This window comes from Ursus arctos, unplaced genomic scaffold (assembly GCF_023065955.2).
Source record: "Ursus arctos isolate Adak ecotype North America unplaced genomic scaffold, UrsArc2.0 scaffold_34, whole genome shotgun sequence".
Lineage (NCBI taxonomy): Eukaryota > Metazoa > Chordata > Mammalia > Carnivora > Ursidae > Ursus > Ursus arctos.
Genome location: NW_026623030.1, coordinates 2,398,585 through 2,413,167, shown reverse-complemented (window position 1 = coordinate 2,413,167; position 14,583 = coordinate 2,398,585). Strand labels below are relative to the sequence as shown.

Sequence of the window (14,583 nt, the reverse complement as noted above, 5' to 3'; positions counted from 1 at the left end):
TGTTGGCTCATTTATAGCAAAGTGGCATTCAGGGGGTTGCTGCTGAGTAAATCAGAGCTCATTGAGCCCCTGGAACTTATCTGGAGACTCCTGGTTGCTAGACTGAGTTATTTCTGTTGAAACTGAGAAGGAGAGGCTGAGTGTGTAACACCAGGTCACATCACGCTGGAGCCATGCCCGGTGCCACCCCAGCCTCAGGGGCAGGTCCTAGGGAGAAGCCAGCTCCTTCCCTCTCCTTCCCTGCATGGCAGCACAGCTCTGCCCTATGCAGAACACTGCAGGAAAGCAGTTCTCACGTTACAGGTTCTTATTCCTGGGTCCTTTTCCATGGCCTTTCCCAAGAGTAGGGGCCTTGTTAGGGCCTGTGTGCTGCCTGTTCTCCCAAGAAGCAGAGAGGGGCACTGGAGGCTCTTCCTGTGGTGCCCGAGAGTATGGGGAAGCTAGGGCCTTGGTGTGGTTCCCTCACTGGGCTGGAGAGGACCCTTGGGCCTCCCCTTGATTGTGTCCCAGACTTCTTTTACCCCAGTGTCCACATCTTGGAGCTTCGTCCCAGCTTGCCTCACCGCTGTGCCCCTGCCTGGCTGGGCACTGTGCAGGGCTCAGCTTAGTGCCAGAGAGACCTGTGCCCAGTCTCTGTCCTTGAGGCCCATTGTCTTATGGGAGAGATGGGCATGCTCTTGACAGGTCACCCAGGTGGATGCGGTGTGCCCTAGAAATTATAGGTGTGTACTTTTTAGTCACAGAGGGCCCCCAAGTACAATGATGTTGTCTTTTATTGATCGTAACTCTTTAAAAAAAAAATTACTGGGGTGGCTGGCTACCTCAGTCAGTTAAACATCCAATTTGATTTCGGCTTAGGTCATGATCTCAGGGTCATGGGACACTCAGCGGGGAGTCTGCTTGGAATTTTCTCCCTCTCTCTCTGCCCCTCCCCCTCACTCTTGTGCATGCTTGCTCTTCCTCTCTCTCTCAAATAAATCAATCTTTAAAAAAAAATTATTAAATTATAGGGGCGTCTGGGTGGCTTAGTCAGTAAGCGTCTGCCTTTGGCTCGGGTCATGATCCCAGAGTCCCAGGATCGAGCTCCGTGTCAGTCTCCCTGCTCAACGGGGGGAGTCTGCTTCTGCTTCTCTCTCTGCCCTCCCCGCACTCATTTCTCTCTCTCTCAAATAAATAAATAAAATCTTTTAAAAAATTATTAAATTATACAAATAATACATGAATGTATTCTAGTTATGGAAAATTCTGGCAATGTATAAACAGATAGGCTAAAATGTGACAAATTCCTTCTCCTCCCCAGAATTAGCCACTGTTCATACTTTATTTTCTCAAATAATTATCTGTGCATTTACACACACTTACATTTACATGTACAATTATAGAGTTTCTTTTATTTTATAAAAACGAACTACTGAAGCTGCTATTCTAGAGTTTACTTCTCCCCTGACAAGGGGTCCATCCACTCCATTCTTTCTAGTGGCTATCAGCAGTCTGTGGCTATGTATTATTCCATAGCATGGGTGCATCATGTTTTCTGTAGCCATTTTGATGGAACATTTCAGGTATTTCGAACTTTTTTGCTCAACAGTGTTGTAGCAGATATCCTTATACACATGGGAGCTTGCAGTAAATCCAGATGTTTTCTCTGTCTGCATCTTGTTGGGGATTAAATCTGTCAGGCCTCGGGCATCACATGGAAGGGTGTGCTGACTTGGCATGGAGGGGACCTGGGGTAGGTGCTTCTGAGGAAGGGCTTGTCCCCTCTCCTGCAGTCTCCTGGGGCCTGGGGCCTGAGACAGTTGGACAGTGGCCAGTTGGGGGCCAGAGCCCAAGTGGGTGCCATGGGGGCAGCTCCTTCAGCACCTTGGACCACCAGCCAGAGGGGCAAGTCATCTGAGGTGTGTGGGAGCAGTGGGCCCTAGGAGGGCAGAGGAGGCCCTTGAAGGTGGCATGGGGTCCAGCAGTCAAGAAGGGCACTGTTTCAGACCAGCACATGTCCCATTTCGGTGGGATGTAGAGATTCTGACCTGCACCCCAACCATCTTCCCGCAGAGAGAAGGCCTGCCTGGTGGACGAGGACTCCCACTCTTCAGCTGGGACACTGCCGGGCCCCGGAGCCTCCCTCCCCTCCTCCTCTGGCCCAGGTCTGACATCCCCACCTTACACAGCTACTCCGATTGACCACGATTACGTCAAATGTAAAAAACCCCACCAGCAGGCGACGCCGGACGGTACAGTCCCTGTTCTCCCTACTGCCAGCCCAGGGCGGCACGCCAATCACGGGGGAGGGTGCTTCGGGTGATGATTCGCTTTGTTTTGGTGAGGGGGGGTGCTGGGTCTGGGGTGACACGGGCAATGTTGCGGCTGTTCATTAACCTCATGGCCTCACGGTGATTCTGTGCTTCCAAAACACGCTCAGGGCCGCCACCTGCCAGTTAGCCCACCTGGGGGCTGGGAAGGGGCAGGGCAGGCTAAGGTGTCTTGCGTCTATGAGCCTATATCTTCCCACCTGAAGAATGCGGGTGTTAGGGGCACTCGGAAGACCCTGTGGACTCGCTTTCGGGGTCTGTAGGCTGCCTGGAGTGGCCTCCATGCAGTCAGCCCAGTGGTGCTGGCATCGTGCCTGTAGTATTATGGCACATCCTTCTGACAGCCGTGGGAAGGCTGAGTCTGTCACCCCTGGGAGTCCAGATAGGGGAGTGGGGAGAGTCAGCTGGGACCGTGTACGAGGCCGTCCCTACATGGGATAGGGCAGGTGGCGACCTTTGAACCACATTTCTTACTAACATTAGGAGGCTCGCATGCTGACCTCATAGCTTGATTTCTTCATGTTCTCCTCACCTTTACAGCAATAAGCTGTGATAAAGGCTTTGCTGGAATGAGCCAAATCCATGGACTGAGAGGGCATTAAAGTGGAGCTCTGGGGAGTCAGTGACAATGCCAGCAGACACGCAGGCCTCGCTCGGAAGTTGATGATCGCATCAGGCTGTGGGGAAACAGGCCTTGCTCTGCCTTCCCCAGGGTGTGGGACATCCTTCACCCATCGTGTGGGTTCCCAGAGCATGTGGTGTTGTGAGTGAAAGGGGTGTAAGGGCTGGTTTAGAGAAGCACTGAAGGAAGCCGGCATGAGGGAGCCCTCTGGGCAGGGATTTGGTGGTCTGAGAGGAGAGGAGACTTGGCCCTCCTGGATTCTGTTTGGCCTGCGGGGAATGTGTGGAGAGACAGGTTGTGGAGCTGAGTGTGTGCTGCTGCATGACTGACTGCGCCACCTCCTTGCACCCTAGAGGACCGATTCAGTCCTGCACATGTCCTGAAGCAAGCCCTTCCCCTTCGTACTTAGCCCAAGTCCAACAGGAGAACCTCCCTGTTCCCAACCTTTTTATCAATCTGCTCTGCAAATTAGTTTCTGCCAGGACGTCCTGTGAGGATTTAACATCATGCCAGATTTTGTGAGAGAGGAACGCCTTTCGTGGCTGTCCACAGGTCTGTGGCCGGCACCCCTTCCAGCCCTGCAGGTTCGAGCCGAGCTTGGGTAGCCCCTAGAGCTGAAAGTGGCTCCCCTGGTGTGGGCACACCCCCGGGAGCAGAGAGGAAGGGAGGCAGGAAGGGACCATGATGACGCCAGGCAGTGTTGCCCAGCTGCCCCATGCATGTGGAGCTGTAGGGAAGCAGAGTGTTGGGGGCAGGCACTGGTGTGACATGTCCTGAGTGCCAGCATACTGGTTATTTGCCCTGGAAGTTTGCAGAGGGAACCATACATATGGGCTCAAATATAATTTCAATGATTGTACATTTTTCAGTGATTGTAAAAAAAATTTTTTTTCAAAGTTATTTCTGTCAATGATGTGGAACCATTCATGGTCTACCTTTACCCAGTCCCAGCCCGGTGTGCCAGGAAGCTCTGGACTGGCCATGCTGTGCTCCACACAGGCCTGGCTGCATAGTGCTTTCAGAACTCCTGCCCTCCTCACCTCAGAAAGAAAGCAGTGTCTGCAACAGGAAAATGTTCGGGCCCTAAAATAGCCATGATCTTAGAATGTTAAAGTGGCCCTTTTAGCTCTTATACCAGCTCGTAGGGAAAGGCCCTGGCTGTGGCAGAAGCAGCAGATTGCTTGTGTCAGGGAATATACTGGTAGCCTCAAGGCCTGCACTGCCCACCTCTGTTCCTGCCTCCTGTGACCCAGCTGGGGCTGGCTAACTACCCTGGGAGAACGTGTAGCCTCACACTTTCCATACAACGCCTCAGCCTGAGACCAGCCTCCCTTGTGGGAGGACAGGGCATTAGTGCTCACTCTAGGCCATGGCCAAGCCCTTCTACAGGAAGGCTGATGGGAGCTTCTAGCCCTGGTACCAGCCAAGAGAAGCAGTTCAGGGACCCACTCAAGGCCAGACAGGGAGGCCAGGGCAGAGCAGGCCTTGGAGTCAGGGAGATCTGCATTTCAGTCCCAGCCCCACTGCTACCTTGCTTGGCCACCTTGGGTGAGGGACTTCGCTCTGAGCCTGTTTCCTCACCTGGAGAATGGGAATAATGTTTTTCTCATGGGTATTAAAGGAAGGTGCACACACATTGCAGCCACATCCTAGACGCAGTCATCCCCCGGTCATTGGAGTTGGCACAAGAGCCATGCAGCACCGCACATGGTTTGCACCCTGTCTCTCAGGCCAGTGGTGTGGCCTCAGAAGAGGGGCAAGTGGTGTCCTTGGAAGCAATAGTCTCTGAGTAGGCCTGGGCCTCCGGCTTTCTGGGCCCAAGTCTCTTGCACCCTGCAGCCTGTCAGAGGCTAACTTGTTACCAGCTAGACAGGGAGCCAGGTATTAGGACTTCCCTTGGGTACAGTTAGGATACCCTGCCTTCGAGCTGCCCTTCTACTTTTGTATACCTATGCTTCAAAATCAGAAGTTAGCTGGGGTCAGTTCTTATTTGGGGTACATTTTTAAAAGAGATTGAGAAAAATAGCTTCACGTTTTATGGAGATACTCGACATTTGATAATGGCTTCTCAGTAGGACCCAGATTTGCTCTCTGGACTGGCCCCACCTGCACCCTTGTGCCATCCTGCACTAGTGTCGGAAGCTTCCTACAGCCTGTACAGCTCTGGCTAAAAACCCTTGGTACTGGCCCTTGTGTTGCTCTGAGACTCTACCACGGTCAGGTTTGAAAGCCAGCCCTTTGCAGGTCGGCTGGGAGGGTGCCCACAGCTGACCTGAAGAGGGGCCCTTTGGCCAAGCTGAGAGAGAGACTGAGAAAGAGGATGAATTAAGTCATGGCTGCCACTACGGCAACCCTGCCTGACCACTCCCTCCTGGCTGCCTAATTTCTCCCTTCCATCTTGGGACTTGTCCAAAGTCCTGAAATCCTTAGTGTTAACACTTCCTGACCAGGAAAAGGAAATCACATAGGGAGTACATTGTGACCCTCAAGGGGCTCCCAGTGATTGCTGTTTATACATGTTCAAATATAGCATAATGAGATTTCTGAAAAAATTCTGTACCCTTGCCTGACATGGAGTATGTGAGCGTGTGTGTGAGTAACTGGGCTCCACCACATAGCAGTGTGTGCTTGCTCTGGGCTAGGCTCCGGGAGAGGTTTCTGGAGTCCCATTCTCACAGCTGCCCTGCAGGTTTGGACATGTGTCCGGTTTCCTGGGAGGAAGCCAGGCTGAGGGCAATTGGGTGCTCATCCAGGGCTGCCCGCCTAGCTGGTGTGGAGCCAAGGGAGAGCTGGGATCTAAGTTTCCTTCCATCCCAGGCCAGAGAAGACTAACACTGGGAAGGTCCCAGTTGACCTGATGGAGACTGGATCTGTGTGCATTTCCCTGCTTAGCTTGTTGGAGGTTTGTCAGTAGCAGGGCCTAGGAAGCAGGGTTGTCACAGGACGCCTTGGTCCATACTTCGCCCAGCTCAGCCAGCCTTCGGGATGTGTACATAGTGGCTCTGTTGGACTGCCAAGACCCTTGCTGTCTGCCTGCCATGCTCAATGTCACCTGAGAATCTCGGAGCCACAATCAGCCTCAGAGAGCAGAGGCCTTGCCCTGTGGTCAGTCTGAGGCTGAGCCTTCTGTGGGGTTCTTCAGCCAGCCCATGGCCGTGCCCATCCAAGGCCCATCAGCATCGCGCTGGTGCATGGAATGATCCTGGTTCTTGCTGCAGGTGCTTGGGGAAGGCAAGTGTGAAGCTGTGAATCAGCTAAGGGTCAGGGTGCAACTCAAACCACCCCCAAGAGACCTGGCCTGGCCTTGGTGGGTGAGAGGCCTTCCTGAGAAGCCAAAGCTTAGCAAAGGTCTGGGGGTGTGTCAGTGTTTACTGTGAAGGGTAGGAAGAGAGAACAAGCTGGGAGAAGAGTGGGAGCCATGGAGGCTGGTGTTCAGTTTTGCAGGACGCCCATCTGGCCCTACTTACAGCACGAACAGAGCCTGCCCTAAGCCCCAGGCTGTAGGGTGTGGGCCATATGGGAGCCCAGGGTGCCCTATGCAAGCTCCCATGTGACCATCTGTCCTCACCTGCCATGTTGTCACCGTTTGTGTCGTGTCCCATCTGTGCTCATCCTCGCCTGCTCACCTACACTGCCTCCACCAATATTGCCCGTGCTGCCCCTAACCCTGACCACACTCTGTTCTCCAGGCTTTGTCTTTCTGCTTGCACTGTCACGGCTCGCTTCAGGGGACAGCGCAGACCGCATGCTTCGTCCTCAGTCCGGCTCCCTGCTCCCCCTGTGACCAGGAGCTCCTCCACATCTGCTGGTCCTGTGACTTGGAGAGTGTGTGTTTGATGTGCTTGGCTTCTGCCCACAGCCCATGTTCTCAGTTCTGGCCAGATGCAGTGGTGGTCTCCTCCCACCGCTCGTCCACCTGGCAGGTGACTTAGTCCTGTATTTCCATTGCTTTGCTCTTTCTGGCTTTAAAAAGATACAAAGCTATCCTCACAAGGACAAGTGTGTAAAAATGCACATTGTGCACAGTAGCCAAGATGTTCTGAGGTGGGCCCTGTGTGTGCAGTCCATGGTGTCCGGGCTTGGGCCAGGGGGCGCTGTGTGTGGCATCCGTCCTTGCCAGCCTCCCTTCCCAGGGCGAGGGAGAAGTCAGCTCATGGGGGGCAAGCTACATTCCTTGAACAGACGTTTTCAACGTGGGAGAGGCTCGTAGTGGAGCTTAGGTGGCCCTGCATGTGCCCCCGCAAAGTGGGGACTGATGTTCGGGCAGGGAGGGAGGCTGTTAGAGGGCAGAGCCAGCCACCTTTGTTCTTTTCTCCATTCTTACCTTCCAAGAAGCCTCTCCGGGCTGAAGCTGGTCATGGCATATGTTGAGTGCCTGCTGTGTGCTGGGCATGGAAGGGGGCCCCATGACGAAAGCCAGGAGGAGGGCACCCTGATCCGTGCTGCCTGGTTGGATCTGTGTGTGCCTAGGTGGTGTCCTGGGGCAGTGGTTGGTGCCAGGAGGGAGTGCCATGAGCTGGCTGTGGGGCCTAGTGTTTTGGGAGGACTTCTGGAAGAGGTAGCCCTTCAGAGAGGCCTGGAGGGCCATTTCAGGTGAGGGGCAGTGGGAGCAAAGACATAGAGGTTGGAGACCCCTACTGCATTTGGATAGTGAGGTGATTGGGGTGGGAAGAAGAGAGACCTTACAGAGAGAGAGCTTGAGAAACCAGCTGGGTCCGAGATAGGGGCACAAGGACTCTTTGCTCGAGGCACAGTGTGACAGAGTGATGTATGGTGAGGGTCATACGGTGAGCAGTGCACACGAGGCCAAGTCTTCTCCCAGCTCTGAGCATCAGGGGCCCAGAGGGGTGGCGCTGCTGTCTGAGCACTGGCCACAGTGATACTCTTATGCCCACCGGCTGCCTCTGTGCATCTGCCTCTTTTTTCAGGGGTCCTCATGTATCTGGTATCTCTCTTCTCTTGGGCATCTGTCCAGGCTCCTCGGTCTGCCAGAGGGCGCCCCTCCCACACAGCTAGCCTGGCTTCCGCTGGATGTGTTCTTTTGTGATGGTCAGCGGGGACCCACTGGGGCAGAGTTAGTCCAGCTGAGAGATTTGTCAAAATATTGCTTCCACCCAAGTTTACTGTTCTTAGAAACCTTTTGCTTTCTACTTGGCAGAGCATTTGTGATCTTTTCAGAGTTCATTAGTCAGAGTTGCTGCGGATGTTGATGGTACAACCATGCCTTTTCCCTCAGACTTTCATCAAACTGAGCTGATGGAATAAATGGTTGTGAGCTGTTTCTAGTCTTAACTGCTGGAGCAGGTGAAGAGAATGTACCAGGAAACTTTGTAAGCAAAGAGTTCTTTTAGGTTGGCCTGGAAATCCTGAGAATGTTCGAGGGATTTGAACTGAGTCAAACCTGAACCAAAAAATCGTCAGAATAGTCTGCTCTCACACTCAGTGGAATGGACAGCCTTTCTGTCACCAAACCTGATCCCTTTTCCTCTGCGTCCCCAGCTGCCATTCCTTTGCAGTTGGCCCTGCAGGTCCCACCTCAGAAGTGGAGGTGTCATCAGCAGTTGGCTGGCAGATGAACATCCCTCTAAGGATTCCAGGGAGGGGCTGGGGTGGCCCAGAGGCAGATGTGAAATGTTCCAGTGATTAACAGTAAGAGAATGAAATATTTATAATTTTGCCACAAATATTAATTAGCGCGAACAGGTTTCGTGTGGGCAGACTTTTAAAAGAACATTCTGAAGAAGAGCAGAGCCAGCCTGTCCAGCCTGTCCAGCCTGTCCACTAGTATGTCTTCTTCCCTCTTGATCTCTAGGCAGCTCCTTAAGGAAATCAGGATCCTGGGCTGTGGGCAGTCCGTGGGGTCCCATTTTAGGTACATGCTTCCCTGGAAGGCCCTCTCTGCCCAGTCCTGTAGGAAGCCTGGCTCTTCGGCTGAGTTGGGCTCTCCTATGCAAAAGAGCTTTCCATCTGTCTTCCTGCTCTGCCTCAGGACCAGGAAGCCAGGAAAACCCCCAGCCCAGGCCAATCTGCAGAATGTCCATGTAGTGGCAGAAGCAGGAAGGCAGCCAGTTCTGCCTGCCTCTGATCTCCTCTTCTGGCTCTGCTCCAGCAGGCAGGTGAGAGAAGGGAGGGCCTTTGCCTCCCAAGCCCTGGCAGACCCGCCTGCTTATTCTCTGAGCATCAGTACAGGCCAGCACCCTGGGGGTGTCCTGGGGTGCCTGTAGGATGTGGAGGAAGCACCCCAGGCCATTAGTGCAGAGTTACAGAAAGCCGTATGTCGGGGGGGTGGGAGAATGGGATAGACTGGTGATGGGTAGTAAGGAGGGCACGTATTGCATGGTGCACTGGGTGTTATACGCAACTAATGAATCATCGAACTTTACAGCAGAAACCAGGGGTGTACTGTATGGTGACTAACATAATATAATAAAAAAACATTAAAATAAAAAAGCCATATGTCAGGTCATTTGGACCCTTGGCCCACAGCGTCCCAGATAAGGAATGTGATATCCATAGACCACTTTGAGGAAAAGGTGGGACTATAGCCAGGCCTGGAAGGAAGCTGCAGGCTCTTTAAGCCAGAACTTCCCCCCCAGACACATATGGGCTCCCCATGCCCCTTTATCAGGGCATAATGCTAGCATCCATGCTGTTCACGGTGCTGCTTGAGCCTGTGCTGAATTCAGCTGGCCAGGAGGCAGGTGGGACATGCTTAGGGTGGTTTGGGTCTTGCCCAGAGCCATCATCTGCCCAGTGATAGTCATTCTTTAAGAGCTTTTCATTCCTCTCATTCACCCTAGTGATGTAAAAGAAATGAACTTAGTTTTCTTTTAATCTGACTTGCTTCTTGGTGTTAGACCTTGGTGTAGGTTGCTTCCTAGTATTCAAAACCAGGATGATTTTAAACAGCTTTGTGCCAACCCTCTCCAAAAGGATTGGAGAGAAACTTGGCCCTGGGCTGTCATTTGCAGTGATGTGCTTGTCCTCTGTTTCCCAGACACGCACCTCTCTCAGGGGTGGGCAGGAACCTTGGCAAGCACCCCCCACCCTCTTGCTTTACAGGCCTGGTAAGAAGAGGTCCCAGCTCCAGCCAGGGAGGGCACCTCAGTGTGCAGAGCTCCCCTCTCTCCAGCTCTCGCCCAGCAGCCCGCCTGCAGGGGGCACCACGCGACTGTGGTTGGGGTGGGGGGTGAGGCTTCCAGATCCGTGTCACTTCCTTCTAGCATCAGCCTTCCTCAGGGCTCCTTAGGTGCTCTTGATCACCCCTGGGACGAGGGCTTGTCTAGAATCACCATGGTGCCCCCCAAGGCTGATGTTGGGTTTTGCTCTCCACCCTTTCAGAGGGTGGGCTGTTCTGGGTTCTCGTGTGTATGTCTGAGAGGCTCAAAACGGGAGGCCAGGTCACAGTCCCTCAGCTTGCATGTGTCCTGCTCCTTGGCTGTGGCTGTTGTTGCTGTGGATGTTGTTTCTAAAGAGTCTCATCAGAGGCCGCACCTGCTGATTTTTGCTCCCAAGGGAGCAGACCCCCCCAAAGCCCAGTGCTGCCTGGTCTTGCCCACGCCATTCTTAGTGCAGTCTGCTGCCTTCCCTGCTCGCTCTGGTGCAGTAGAGGTTTCCTCGGTAGGCAGCATCACGAGGGTATTAGCATGTTGGGAGTAAATATCCGTTTACTAAGCCAATCCATGGTTTTTGTAATAATCACAACTGGGATTCCAGCAAATTAGTGATTCTTTAGGCCCAAAGCCCAACAGCTTGTGAGTGCGTGAGCTCATCAGGCAGCGTGCCAGTTCTTGTGAGATCCTCCTGGCTAGGCTCGCTTCCCAGACGCTTGCCACACGATGTGCTGCTCAGCCGTGCAGTGACTACAGCTGGATGCTGGCGAAAAGCGCCTGCCCTGGCCTGACTTTCAGAAGGGCTTCTTCACTGCAGAAGTGTGGCCTGCCATCTTGTCTGAGCCATTGGTATTCTCTTTGTCAGGGCCAGAGTAAATGCTGCACGGTGAGATTGGTCACTGGGCTGTCACGCCTGCATGGCAGGCACTAGGCCAGGCCCCTGTGGGGATCCCATTTGTGTGTTGGGGACAGAGCAGGGAGAGCAGTGATAAATATGTTGGGCGGCCTGGAGCAGCCCAAGTGGCAGACCTGGGATGGGAGTGTGGGTCTGAGACTCCTGAGTCCTGAGCTCCTGCAGTCACCCTGTGTGGCCTCTGGAGCCGAGGTTCTCCTTTCCACCGAGACTGCAAATGGGCTGTCCCTGCCATTTCTCTGGGAGAAGTGATCCCCTCACACTGGGGACTTGGGTTTGGGACTTCTCATGAGGGCTGCAGGCCTGCCAGGAATCCCCATTTGGTGCTCACAGAGCCTTGGGGTCTGGCCTTGCAAGTCAGGGAAGAGCCCCTCACTGAATGTGAGACAGAGGAGTCCAGCCAGGTCCCTGCTCCCCCATTAGTGAGACACAGAGCTTCTGTGTTGGCCGCTGAAGGGTCTTATATACACTTCACGTCCCAGTTTCTGTTGTACCACCAGCCCAGCTGATACTGATACCCACCAGTTACAGGACAGTAGGCATTCCAAAGGCAGCTAAGGAGGAAGGGCTATGGCAGGCTCTGTGAGGCTGGCTGAGAGGTCACTGTCTCCAAACCCTGGTCTATGATCAGACATGGGTGAAGAGGGTGGAGCTGCAGAGCTGCCTTTGGAAGCACAGGCCTAATTCCTTGTTTCTCTGTGCAGGCAGGACCACTTTGGACGGCCCTGTCATGTCGGTGTGTAAGAAGCGATTACCACCCCATCCACACGATCCTGCTTAGGCATAATATGCAGACTGGCATAAGCAGAACCCTGTGCCCATTCAGAACAAAATCTCTAATGTCAAGTTGGAGACATTACTGGGGGAAAAAAACGGCTCAGGTTCTCTGAAATAATAATGTTGATAATCAAGGGGATATTTTGTCAACACTTAGGGTGTATCGAGTCCTGTTTCAGGCACTTTACATGTATTAACGTATTTAATCCTCGTAACAATTCTGCGGAATGGACATTTGTATATATCACAGTTTTACAGCGGAGAAACTAAAATGTAAAGAAATTATGGCAATTGCATAGGCTCTCCAACCTAGTAAGTGACTGAGCAGGATTTGAACTGAGGCAGCCTGGATCTCCCAGAGTGCAGGCCTTTGATTTTGTTGAAACAACTTTACATTTTGTTGCAAGGTTTTTGCCCACCAGCCTGCTCACTTCTGCCTTCCTAGGAGGCTCCCAGTATTTGAATTAGTTGAGCAAAGGATTGGAAGGTCCTGGGGGCCGTGTCTGCCTCTCTCCCTGTGTCCCCAGATGCTGCTGTACCATTGACCTCTCTGAGAGGATATGTAGTTGTAACTCGTGGGTGGGCAAGGGCTTAACCTGTTCAAGGTCACATAACTAGTGAGTACCATGAGAGGAACTTGAACTTGGCTCTCTTGATGCCTATTTCATTGAGCTTCCTCTTTCAGATACACAAAGTTGGAGACAAAGTTTTATTTTTTAAGGTTGTGTTTTGTCTTTTATTATTGGTTTATTGTATCTTTTTTAAAAACGTAAGGGGCGCCTGGGTGGCACAGCGGTTAAGTGTCTGCCTTCGGCTCAGGGCGTGATCCCGGCGTTGTGGGATCGAGCCCCACATCAGGCTCCTCCGCTATGAGCCTGCTTCTTCCTCTCCCACTCCCCCTGCTTGTGTTCCCTCTCTCGCTGGCTGTCTCTATCTCTGTCAAATAAATAAATAAAATCTTTAAAAAAAAATAAAAAATAAAAAAAAATAAATAAAAACGTGACTGCCTTAGGCTTAACAAAATACATGTTTAAGTGATCATAGTCCACCTTCAAGTGATCTCATACTACTCATGTGCAGTGAAGGAAACCATTTCTTGTACCCTTGTTTTCATTCCTTTTACTTTTACATAAATTATAAGCTCACAATAGGCTGCTGCTAGTTTTGCTTTAGGCAGTAGACAGGAATACTTTAGAGGAACTACACATGAGGAAAAAGAATGTCTTTTCTATTATTACTTTAACCATTTCTGAGGAACTTCATTTCTTTATGTAGATCCAAATTTCTATCTGGTTCCAATTCATTCTACCCGAAGAACTTTCTTTAACATTCAGATTTCGTGGTAAGGAATCCTCTCAGCTTTTGTTTCCTGAAAAAGTCTTTATTTCTCCTGCATTTTTGAGACATATTTTCACTGGATATAGAATTTGGGGTTGACTTTTTCTTTTTTTAAAATTTAAGTCATCTGGACACCCCAAGTAGGGCTCAAACTCAACAAGCCTGAGACGAAGAATCAAATGCTCTTCCAGCTGAGCCAGCCAGGCGCCCCTGGGGGTGATTTTTTTTTTTTTTTTTTTTTCCTTTTAGCTCTTTAAAGATGGTGTCTGACTTGCATGGTTTCTGATGAGAAGTGTGCTGTAGTTCTTAACTTTGTTCCTCTATATATGATGTGTCTTTCTCTACCTTGGAGATTTCCTCTCTACCTTTGGTTTTCAACAGTTTGTATATGAGACCTCTAGGTGTGGTTTGTTGTTGATGTTTTCGTTTTTGTTTTTTTTTTTGAGTATGTGTGGAGGAGTCTTTGCCCTGCTTCATGTTCTCTGAGATTCTTAGTGATTTGATGTCTTCCATTAATTTTGGAAAATTCTCAGTCATTATCTCTTTAAATATTTCTTCAGGCATGTGTCCATCTTATTTCCCTCCGGGATTCTAATTAGATGTTAGGTCATTTGGGTTTTCTTGGGTGCTCTGTTCTGATTTTTCCCCCCACTCTCCTTCTCTCAGTTTGGATGATTTCTACTGACCTGTCTTCAAGTTTTGGTTATTTTTCCCCTCAGCTGTGTCAGGAATGCTGAGAAGCTTGACAAAGGCATTCTTTGTCTCTGCTCTTGTCTTTTATTTCCAGCATCTTTGACTCTTGCTCATAGTTTCCGTCTCACTCCCCAAACTCCCCCTCTGTGCATGCATGTGTCCACCTTTTCTACCAGAGCCTTTAACATACTAATCACATTTATAAATCATATTCATCTTAGTTTTTTTTTTTAAGTGTATTTATTTAGTAATCTCTACACTCAATATGGGGCTTGAACTCAACCCCAAAATCAAGAGTCACATGCTCTTCCAACGGAGCCAGCCAGGTGACCCTGATCTTAGTTACTTTTAAATTTCCCATCAGGTAGTTCCAACGTCTGGGTCATCTCTGAGCCTAGTTCTGTTGATTATTTTCTCTCTTGACAATGTTCTTTTGTGTGTGTTTGTGCCTCATTTCTATATTGAATATCAGATATTATGTGTAGGACAGAAGAAACTAAAATAAGTCCTATTTATGCCTGGAATGGGCTTCTCTCTCCTGTTTCTAGGCTGTTAGGAGGGGGAGTTCGGCTAGTCAGAAGTTGAGCTGGGGTTGGGTTTTGTTGTTGCCATGGTTACCTTCAGTGTACCACTGGTTTCGAATTCCTGTGATCTTACCTTATGCTCACAGCAGAGCTGATTTGCCAGAATATTTTCTCAGTGTTCCATTCCCACCTTCAGCCTTAGGCCTTTTGTGTACACTTCAGGGAGGGTCTCTCTCCACGTTCTTGCCCCTTTTCCTGTGGTAGACTGCTTTGCTTGTTACTCATGCTTGCTAGC

General features: G+C 51.1%; 1 protein-coding gene across 3 annotated transcripts in view; it reads left to right on the top strand.

Annotated features, from left to right (window-relative positions):
• The window catches only part of CABIN1 (calcineurin binding protein 1), a 151,405-nt gene that overhangs the window by 68,370 nt on the left and 68,452 nt on the right, over positions 1-14,583 (top strand). For 2 of the 3 annotated variants that reach the window (XM_026487907.4, XM_057305903.1), the window contains exon 26: positions 2,053-2,231. In XM_026487907.4, coding sequence (XP_026343692.1) covers positions 2,053-2,231 — 179 coding nt within the window. The remainder of the gene's footprint in view (positions 1-2,052; positions 2,232-14,583) is intronic. The other variant, XM_044379954.3, reaches the window with a different exon arrangement.